The 10,916-nt window shown below is 37.0% G+C and overlaps 1 protein-coding gene across 2 annotated transcripts; it reads right to left on the bottom strand.

Moving 5' to 3' along the window:
* Positions 1 to 1,568: 1,568 nt before the first annotated feature.
* LOC132162926 (pentatricopeptide repeat-containing protein At4g08210) lies at positions 1,569 to 9,768 on the bottom strand. 2 transcript variants are annotated; one of them, XM_059573142.1, is made up of 4 exons: positions 7,252 to 9,768; positions 7,041 to 7,093; positions 6,049 to 6,163; positions 1,569 to 1,636 (listed from the first exon to the last, which is right to left on the bottom strand). In XM_059573142.1, the coding sequence occupies exon 1, from the start codon at positions 9,563 to 9,565 to the stop codon at positions 7,490 to 7,492; it is 2,076 nt and encodes a 691-aa protein (XP_059429125.1). In that variant the 5' UTR covers positions 9,566 to 9,768; the 3' UTR covers positions 1,569 to 1,636; positions 6,049 to 6,163; positions 7,041 to 7,093; positions 7,252 to 7,489. The 2 variants fall into 2 exon arrangements, with proteins under 2 accessions (XP_059429125.1, XP_059429122.1); XM_059573139.1 differs by lacking the exon at positions 1,569 to 1,636 and having other exon boundaries at positions 5,890 to 6,163.
* Positions 9,769 to 10,916: the final 1,148 nt, after the last annotated feature.

Below are 10,916 nucleotides of genomic sequence, written 5' to 3'. Positions count from 1 at the left end.
ACCGTGGAGAGAGGAAGCAACTTCAGTGTTCAACAGTATAGTTAAACTCCTCATTAGCTAACATGAGGAGTTTTTGCTCTCCAACAGATTAGCCATAGATACAGACTAGGTAAAATATAATTTTTGCTACAGTAAATAGCAACCTCTAGCAATTTATCTGTATCACAATGTTAAATTATTTTATTGTTTCTCTTTCATCTTTTCTCTTCCTCTCTCTTTCTCTTTCGCAATGTCCAATAGGGGGAGGAATATAATAAAAAAGGAAGGAGAAATAATATTTTTTAAAAAGTACACAACAGAATAAAGAATCTGTTTGAGTGTGTTTAGGGGAAAAAAAAATGCTCTTAAGGGCAATAGGGTTGGGTATCCATAGGATCCTGTTGGAATTTTGGTGTTTCTAAATTCCGACCTGGGGTTGGAAAAGAAAAATTGATTCTAAGTTGAATTTAGGTATTTGGTGTTTCGAGTCGAGCCGAAGGGGGCTGGCTCGGTTTGGAATTCAATTTTTCCAATTTTTTTTTTTTTTTTTCCTTTGCTTTCCCCAAAACCAAACATAGCTAAAGACAACAAAACAAGCAAAATGGAAAACAACTATTGAAGAGAATGACAACATAGAAGACAAAGGTCATAAATCTTTTGAGAGAGAAAAAGGGAGGAAAGGGAGGACTCAATAAATAGACACCCTCGATGTGTCAACAAATGATCGATCCACGATGAAGAGAATGGCCTGGACTGACCAAAAAATGTATATATACGTGGATCGAAGAGAATGGCCTGGACTGACCAAAAAATGTATATATATGGAAGTGGAGCACATAAAAGAAAAAAACATGACGGATCGTCTTTAATAGGGTGTTGATTGGTGGCTCTAAAGATCAGAGGACCAACATGGTCGAGAATGGTGTGAAAGAATAGAAAAAGAAAAATGATAAAAAATTTTCTTTATCCCATCTTTCACCCATCTCCGTACAATAAATATGTAAATCTACTATTGAATTTACAAAAAGAATGAATGGAAAATGATTCCTATAGGGCGAGTTGAAATTTCAAAATCATTATAGATACAGAGTCAACACATGTTGAGAGTCAACTAGTTAGCTCGTGTGTTTGGAAATTGCGGATTAGCTTGGAATCAGGCAATAGGCCTTGGCAATGGTAATGATATGGAGAGGATAATAGTGGTGATATTGGTGAATGTGGTGGCCATAATAACAATCATGATATATAGGGATAGTGATATTTCCGAATTATGGTGGCAACTAATTATGTTTTAAAGTGGGATTTATACAATGACACCTGAACCTATGGAATTTGCACTTTTAAATTTGGATGCGAATTTTTGAAATATATATATATAAAACCAAATAAAAGGAAAATGGGCGAGTAAAGGGTGAAGATGAAGACACATAACCAACCAACCCAGCAGGTTCCTCATGAGTAGAGTTAATTTTGGCGCCAAACAAGTGAGTCATCGGAAATGCTGACTCTCTCCCACATATTATAAGGTTTCAGTGGCTTTTACAGAGGCCTTTTTCTATGGCTTTAGACCTTGAAAACAGTAAAAAGACATCACACCACATGCACATGCTTAAAAGAAGGACCCCCAAAGCGAAGCAAAGCAAGCTTCATCATAACTCTGCACACTCACAGAGAGAGAGAGAGAGAGGCAGAGAGATGGTGAAACGATAGAAGGGTAGAAAGAAAGCACGAGAAAGAGCGTTTTAGCGGGAAATACACATGCACATAACACAGTACTATCATTATTTATCACAATGTCTATTTATTTATTAAATAAAGGATAATGTATTTTTTTTTCCCCACCATTTGTAATATTATACATACAAGATGTAAAATTGCTCAAAAAATTGTGGTTTGAAGTTGTAACAAATAATTACTTATGTATAATAAATTCTGAATATTGTTTCAATAAGGTCATTATCATGAACTTACAAATTTACCCTAAAAATGCTTTGTGAGTTAATTAATATGTAGGAATAAGTAATGTGATTAAACACAATATATTAATTCATCATAAATATCAAAAATTTGTACAATTTTTTAAAGTCTAGGCAGTTTTGAATTTGACGAACAAGTAATAAATTTTTCATGGTGAGGCATTAATTAATGTACTTTCTTTTTTTTTTGTTTTTTTTTTAAAATTTTTTTTAAAATTTTTAAGGGAATTGCATTAAGTCTAGGTGTTGAGACAGATGTCACAGATCCATCTACTTGCTAGGACCATCTTATCCCTTTTCACGTGCGGGACAAGAGGAGTCATTGACCTGCACATATTTAATTTGCAAGTTTACTTATTTTATGCTTCCTACAATTAAGGACAGAAATTTCCTCCAAACTAATTTGGAAAAATATTCTTCAACCCATATAAAATAGTACCAAATATCTAAATATTAAAAAGGCACATTAAATTTAGTCTAAATTAGTAAACTGATATTAATGAGATTAAGAATTTAATGTACATTTTAAATGTTTATAGACACTTGGCACTGTTTTACATGTGTTGGAAGATAATTCTTCCAGGCTGGTTTAGAGGAAATTTATGTCTTTAAATTAATAAGTCAACCACTTTCTATTGAGAATAACTTTTATAAGGTCTTGGTACAAACCAAGTTTTTTATGCCCTCCAATAACAATAGGCCACATAAGCTTAAAGCAGCAAAAAAATTTAAAACAAAAGCAGTGGATCACACATTAAATAAACCAAAAGAAAAATAGAAAATCATCGTTGTTTCTCTGCCCCACAACTCCGCCGCTGCCCCTTCAAAGAGACTCAACACCCAGCAAAAGATTTTGCTATGAGTTCTCGTGAGGTCTTTTTTTTTTTTTTTTTGACATGTCCACACAAGGGAAGGGGAATAGGGGATTCGAACTAGTGACCTTCGCTTAATTAGGCGTGATCTACAGCCGATTAAACTACCCATTGAGAACTCTCGTGAGGTCTTTTGGTAAGGAAAGGAAGTGCTATCATTCACTTTGCTCTATAATCCTCAAATAAAAACTCTGCTCCATAATCCTAAGCAACAGAGGCCCTCTCATGACAAGTTTAGAGATCTAGGCATTGGTGAATCCATAATTCTTGAGAAGATCATCAACCAAGTCTGCTCTCTCAAGGGTTTCAAAATGTGGCTTTTTGATGCAAAAATAGCCTTTTTCCAGAGACAACAAATAATTTTACAAGGTATGACACCGTAAAGTTGCGTTTTCGTTTATCTACAAGGTGGAGGAGGGGTGGGGGTGGCAATGGCGGTGGTGATTTTAGGTAGTAGGGGTTTTTTTTATGAAATTGTTTGAAGAGAGGTGAGATATAATAAAAGGTTAATGAAGGGTTTTTTTTTATAGTAGATTTGATATAATCCATAATTCTTGAGAAGATCATCAACCAAGTCTGCTCTCTCAAGGGTTTCAAAATGTGGCTTTTTGATGCAAAAATAGCCTTTTTCCAGAGACAACAAATAATTTTACAAGGTATGACACCGTAAAGTTGCGTTTTCGTTTATCTACAAGGTGGAGGAGGGGTGGGGGTGGCAATGGCGGTGGTGATTTTAGGTAGTAGGGGTTTTTTTTATGAAATTGTTTGAAGAGAGGTGAGATATAATAAAAGGTTAATGAAGGGTTTTTTTTATAGTAGATTTGATATAATCGTGTGTTTTGGTAACAGTTTTTTTTTTTTGTTCCAAGCTGACTTGTCAATCTTTCAGTGGAGGGCACAAAAGGCTTGATTTGTGCCAAGACCTTATAGAAGTTATTTTCCTTTTTATTACTTAATTTTTTTTTTTTTTTTCTTTTGGATAAGTAACAATCAAATTTGTTGAGTTTTAACATTATCTGTTATTCACCACTCATTTCAATTAAAAAAATTACGTGTTAAATTTTCACTTGTTAAAAAAAAAAAATTGAACCTACACATCAAGAAGAATATTAAAATATAATTTAAATAATAAAATCTACCATTTTCTATTAACTTTTAAAATTTTGAGTTTTGACCCGCGATTCCCTCGGGCCTCAAGGCTCAAGCACACAACAATGACATGTCCCTAGACCTAACGGTTTAAATTGGCGCCTCTCGTCGTGGCCGCCTTCTTTGGTACAGTGTGCGTCAGCAATTTGTTCTCTAGTCTTGTTTTTTAGCCTGAATTAACGGTCGGGCGTGAGGAGTTGGTTTTATGTGGTACGTTTCCGACCTAGTTTTACTGATTTTTGACTCTTGTTTTGTACTCGCTCACTGCCTCATGATCTGAGAGTTTTCTTGATCATTAAAAAATACAACAGTTCAGCAGCCCGGCATGGGCTTAACTTAACTAGCACTTACAATCTACATAATTAAAAACAATAAAATTCTTCCACCAAAACTATTTTAAATAGCAATGATCGAGCACCAACTCTTGGGAGTGGAGACACCAAAGATTCTCCTATAACCCTTCTAACACCTTCTGTTTCGTTCCTAATGGTTTAAAAATTGGGATCGATAGGTGTTTTTGAGTATTTTCTTAGTTTTAGGTGGATATTATTAAAAAATAAATAAATTAAAAAAAAAAAAAAAAAAAAAGTGACTCTTATTTTTTTTACCCAGTTTTTTAAAAAGTAATATCCACCCCAAGAGAACGCTAAAAAAAAAAATACTTAGCATTTCCCATTAAAAATTCCTTGCAATCACTTGCTCCGACAATTAGATAGACAATTGTGAAAAGTAACATACGAGATACACTTGCCCAAATAATACCTAAGCATGCAAGTAGGCTCCATCAAGAATATCTCACAATTGTAAGCGCCCATAGCCGCCTCGCACTTAGTCATGTTACGCCACGTAATGAAAACTGAAAAAGTGGCTATTATTTGATTTGGTGGATCTTAGGTCGAGTCAAGTTTGGTGCCAGCTTAATGGGCCAAAGGGGGTTTATTTGCAGCTTTTGCAGAGTGTTTTAGATTTCTAGTCGTTGAAAATGGTGCGAGGAAAGAATAAACCATTTGATGCTTGAAACAAATAGAAACTCACTCTTATGACCAAGATTGAAGAGGGAGACACAGCCAGTGAAATGATTGAAGAAGAAAGCAACGTAGCATGAAGAAAGAGATGCATCAAAAACAGCCAGCTGCCACTACAATGGCGCAAGTAAATAGCATATGGTGGAGGACTTGGACAGCAAGGGATTGGCGACAGCAGTGTGACCCCTGGTGGGACCCACCATGTTATCTCTTCCTTTTTGCTGAATTGTGTTGTTGGGTCGGGCTCAATTAGCTGGACTGGGGCTTTAATTGCTAGGACCAGCTTATCTTAATATCTTTTTCCTCAAGGACCTTTCTTGTTTGGGACACGAGAAATAATTTTTCTCAACCATATTAACTGTATTACAGGATAGAGATTGGGAGGACTTAAAGGGCCTATTGGTGCTTGCTAAACGAGAGTAAAAATTGGCTGACCAAACTGAAGTGCCACCAAGCAGCAGCCTAGGCATTCTTTCCTCTCTTCCGGAAAGAAGGAAAGAAAGCAAAAGAAAACGACAGACTGAGATATTTGAAAAAAGAAAATTATTGATTATGTCTTTAGTAAAGTTACTCAAGGCTTGAATTCTATAAGAATTAGTGGAGAGCTTCACTCAAATAATTTACTATAATTTTTTATCTATCTTATTGATTGTTATTTTGCAAATTGAAGCCATTGTTGCTTTTCCTTCTTTCCCTCTATGATCTCTTCAAACAATTTTTTAAGGCAAGTTTTCAATACGAACATCAGAATGGTCAACCTGCTGAACCACTGTGCGACCATTTTCTAATGATAATACCATGATATCAGATGAAGTGAGGGAAAGATGAATAAGCAAATCAATGAACAGGAAGTTAGGAGGTCTAAAAGACTAGCACTGATGATAGTAGATAACCAGATGAATATTATGAAGCCAAATCTCTGGAAACAATAAAGCAATGACAGTAACTAAGGAATAACATCTAGCCTTCATAAAGTAGTTTCAAATTATGCTGGATGTAAATGGATCATGCGAATCAACTAAGTAAAAGCACCAGAGAAGAAGTAACCATTTTCCCCTGATTCTCTTCTTTAACCTCCTGTTCTCTTGGCCCTCAATTCCAGAAATCTTCTCTTAATAATTATTCTTGCCCACAACCCTTCAAGCTTCACCATCACAGATCCCTGACCAGAAAAGATTCTGAAGTTATGAAACTCAACTCTGATGTTATGAAAAGAAACTCTGAGCAACAACAGGGGCTGAACCAGATCACAGTTTATTCATGTGCTGCGTTGTCGGTATTCAAATCCATCAACTTTTACTCTACAAGTTCTTAAGCATGATACAGCATTAATAAGACAAATTAGACAATTCTTAGAAAAGACAACTATAGATGACTATAGTTGAAATTTTTGAGTTGGACTTGGCTGACCCTATCTATATGTTTGGGAACAGTTCACATTCAGGATAGCAAACATGAACATATCAAGTCATCCTTTTTTTTTCCTTTGTCGTGTTGGTCAAGTCAGGCATTTGATAACTTATTCCAACCTTTTAGCCCTTATCAGTGCAGTCTTCCACCCACTTTATACTAACGTGGAGAGACAATTACAAGCAAGGTTTACATTTTTTGCTTCAAGTTAAATGACCTGATTAGCGGGCTGGGATGAAAAACTGGTTTATAATGCATAACTAGGGGTTGATTCGTTGTATAATGCCATAAAAAGATGCAATGACTTGCCCCAATAACATTGAATAGATAACCAAAAGCATGGTAATAGTAAGCCAATTGGAAATACATTCTTCTAAATTCGAGCTGCTGCTAATCCATAGAAAAGCCTAAAACAGGCTGGTACTCCAGCATGTTTCAAGGTAATATCATCTAAAGCTATATTTGTATTGAGAAATCTATGAAAATTACTTCAGCAAGCAGAAAGCATAACTTTGTCTCAGAAATTGATATGCCAAAATGATGTTTCATTTACTTGTGGAAAACAGAATATAGCGATAACAAGGTACTACCCAGCTATACATTGAGAGTAGAGATAAGTGTCTGGGTACCTATAATTTAAAGCAGCCATGGCACACGTAGTGTAGCCAATCATATCAATCACCTGCAGAGAACAGAAACATCAAATAATTAAGAAAGTTAAGAATATCAAAGAGTAAGAACTGGAAACAGATTGGCTGGGATCCAAACTTAATGATAGAGATAGAAAGCACATCTATTGAGCTGTGGGTTTAATTATGAAGAGGAAGTGATTCAACATACCCATTAACTGAAATGCAACATCTCTGTAAAACTTGCTGCCAAGCATTATCTCCTTCTCAAGATCCTTATGAAAGTTGCATACATCGTGATGTTTCTGAATCTCGTTGATGTGATTCAGTGTTTGCCACATATAGGGGTCTTAAGTTCAGATGGACTCTGTTCCATCACACACCAAGGTGGAAACACTTAGTTCAAGTATAAGACAAACCAGTTGCACCACGCAGTGAAGCAGGATTACTTAACCTGAGATCTCAATCCAGCTTTTTCCAGCTTCTTTCATGCCCACTTCCTTGACTGCTTCCCTCAGCTTGCTTAAACTATCCCACATTCCCAATGTTGCATAAACATTTGCAAGTGTCACATATACTGAAGGGTCCTTTGGTGAGGATGCAAGAAGGTGTTCGGTAATAATATTAACCAGTTCAATATTCTTGTGAGTTCCACAGGCCCCAAGCAACGAGCACCATATAGTTCTGTTTGGCTCAAACGGCATGTCAGCAATCAATTTTTCTGCCTCTTTGAAGCGTCCAGCTTGGCCAAGAAGATCAACCATGCAATTATAGTGCTCCAATTGAGGTTCCACTCCATGTTCAGTTTTCATGGACATAAATATGGTCCACGCCTCTTCCACCAAACCAGCATGTCTACAGGCAGAAAGAACACCTGTAAAGGTAATTTCATTTGGCTTTAAACCCAATTCTACCATCTCATAGAAAAATTTAATTGCTTCCATTGCCCTTCCATTATGTCCACACCCCACAATGATCCCAGTCCAACATACAGAATCTTTTTCTGGCATACAATCAAACAAAGCTAACCCATCCTCAATTTCACCACATTTTGCATACATGTCAATGAGAGCTGTAACTGTAACCTCCTCTGTGTCATATCCACTCTTAACACAGAAAGCGTGAGCCTGTTTGCCACTTCTAATAGATCCTAAACTTGAACAGACCTTTAAAACATTTGTAATAACAAAATGATCTACTTCAAGATCCATATTAATCATATCTTTAAAGAGGGAAAAGACTAATGAGCTTAATCCCATTCTTGTACACTCTGTGATCAAACCAGACAAAGCTATGATATCTTTTTTCTGAAGCCTATGAAACAATCCTAATGCATCCTTAACATTTCCATGCTTTGCGTATAGATCAATCAGAATACTTCCAACAACATTATCTAACCCATACCCACAGGTGACAACCAAACCATGTACTTGATGCCCAAGTCTGAAATTAAGTAAGTTGATGCAGACCTTTAAAACGCCACTGAAAGTGTAAGAATCAAAATATACACCTGACCGATGGATTTGTGAAACCAGATTCAAAGCCACTCCGTAGTGTTCATTGACAACATATCCAGAAAGCATGGAATTCCAAAGTGCCAAGCTATCACAAACAGAAGCACTACACCTAGAATATAGATTAAATAGCTTTATTGCCTCATTTAATGCATTGCAATTTGAGTACATATCAACGAGAGCTGATACAGTAAAACAGTTAGACTCATAACCGGACTTAACAACATAGCAGTGGATTTGTTTCCCGGTAGTTAAGAAACCATGACAAGCACAGGATTTAAGAGCACAAGGGAATGTGAATCCATCAAGCTTAAGGCCTTCTCGGTGCATCACATGCACAAAGTCTAATGCCTGCAGGCGTCCACTATCCGCAAAACCAGCAATGATGCTGTTCCAGGATACAACATTCGGTTCTGGCATTTGACAAAACAACTCCACTGCCTCTTCCATTAAACCTTCTTTACAGTAACCCGAAATGATTGTGTTCCATGTAGTTGCATTCTTGCACAAAATCTCATCGAAAACATTCCTGGCACACCTCAAATTCCCACATTTGACATACATGTCCAAAAGGGTATTCATCAAAACAATGTCAAACTGGAATCCACCTCCAGAAATTCTTTTATGAATTGATCTACCCAATTCAAGGTCACCCACTAGACCACACGCTTTAAGGGCCACAGAGTACATAAAACCATTGGGTTCCTCTGAACCAAACTGCAACATCTGGGTGTATATTCTGAGAGCTTTTTCGTGAGGTCTTCCGCTATTAGTATACGCAGAAGCCATAGTGGTCCACGTTACCACGTTTCTCTCATGCATCTCATCGAACACCTTGTGTGCATCTTTCAGATGACAAAAGTCCACATACATGGCAATCAAATTGTTGGCAAGGAACACGCTGTTCAAAACCCCAAGTTTGATCAAGTTAGAGTGAAGTGTTCTCCCATGATTAGAAGCTTGAACTCTTCCACATTGGCGCAAAGCGATTACAATACGATTTAAATCCATGATTCACCATGGAAGGTTGAACTTTTACAAAATGCCCTTGATTGCCATGTCTTGGATCTGCAAAAAGTGTGGGATTACCGACTAGAGAGCTCAAACTTTCGGCGGGCACTTTGACTGTCAGCAATTTCTAGCTGCGTGCCCTCTGCAGTTGGCGCTCAGAGGTAACACGTGCCAAGCATATACCACGACGTCTCCGGATCGGGATCCCCAGCAATAGCTGGGGAATTTCCCATGTTTTTTTTTTTTTTGGAAAATTTCATTAAGGACTCCCAAACTTTCACCCGTTTTGAAATATCCTCTCTTAAACTCCAAAATCTCTCAATTTAGTCCCCTGAACTTTCAATTGCTCTTAATTTGGACACTTCCGTTAATTTTAGCCGTTAAAAATTCAAAAAAAAAAACCAAAATATCCATGATTTTTGTTTTTTGTTTTTAAATAAAAAAAACGTTTTACAAGTTATAACATCATGTGACATTTAAAATCTGACTGAGGGGTCCAAATTGAAAGCAATTGAAAGTTCAGGAGACTAAATTGAGAGATTTTGAAATTCAGGAGAGATATTTCAAAACGGGTGGAAGTTTGGGGGTCCTTAGTAAAGTTTCCCCCTTTTTTTTTAATCTCAACTGTCGAATGTTATTCAACCGCTTCCAACTTGCCACTTGTTTCACTAAAAATATAATAAAATATTATTGAAATTTAAAAAATAAATATAAACTAAAATAATAAATAAATTATTAAAAAGGATGGAGTGGCCGAACCACCCCATTAGGGGTGGCCAGCCACCCCATCTCAGCCTAAGGGGTGGCCTAGGGCCAAACCTCAAAAAACAAAATTTAGATTTAGCCCTAGGGGGTGGCTGGCCATGAGGGTGGCTTCGGCCATCCCCAACCGGCCATTGGGGGTGGCCGAAGGGCCAAACCCAATTTTTTTTTTTTTTTGGGGTTTGGCCTAGGGGGTGGTTCCCTAGGACCATGGGGGTGGCTTCGGCCACCTCCTAGGCTAAGATGGGTTTTTTAATAATTTGGGGAAACTTCAGAAAATCTTCCTGAACTTCCAGCCATTTTGATATACTCCCCCTAAATTTTCAAAACTCTCACTTAGGCCCCCTGAACTTTGATTTTCTCTCACTTTGGACCTTTTTAACTTTTTATACATATTTTACCCTCATCTAAAACTACGTCGTTTTGGACTCAACCAAAACTACGTCGTTTTGGACTCCAAAACTACACCATTTTAGGCTTCAAAACTACATCACCACCCAACCCAAAACGATGTCGTTTTGAGCATAATATATATATTTTTTTTTAAAAAAGTGGCTCAGCCACCCCCTGGCTGGTCTAGGGGTGGCCG

This window comes from Corylus avellana, chromosome ca1 (genome assembly GCF_901000735.1).
Source record: "Corylus avellana chromosome ca1, CavTom2PMs-1.0".
Taxonomy (NCBI): domain Eukaryota; kingdom Viridiplantae; phylum Streptophyta; class Magnoliopsida; order Fagales; family Betulaceae; genus Corylus; species Corylus avellana.
The sequence above is the reverse complement of the archived record's forward strand: the minus strand, read 5'-3'. Positions and strand labels throughout refer to the sequence as shown.

Bases quoted from the DNA above. Each gene is read 5' to 3' on its own strand.
- LOC132162926 (XM_059573142.1), bottom strand. From the start codon at position 9,565: ATGGATTTAAATCGTATTGTAATCGCTTTGCGCCAATGTGGAAGAGTT.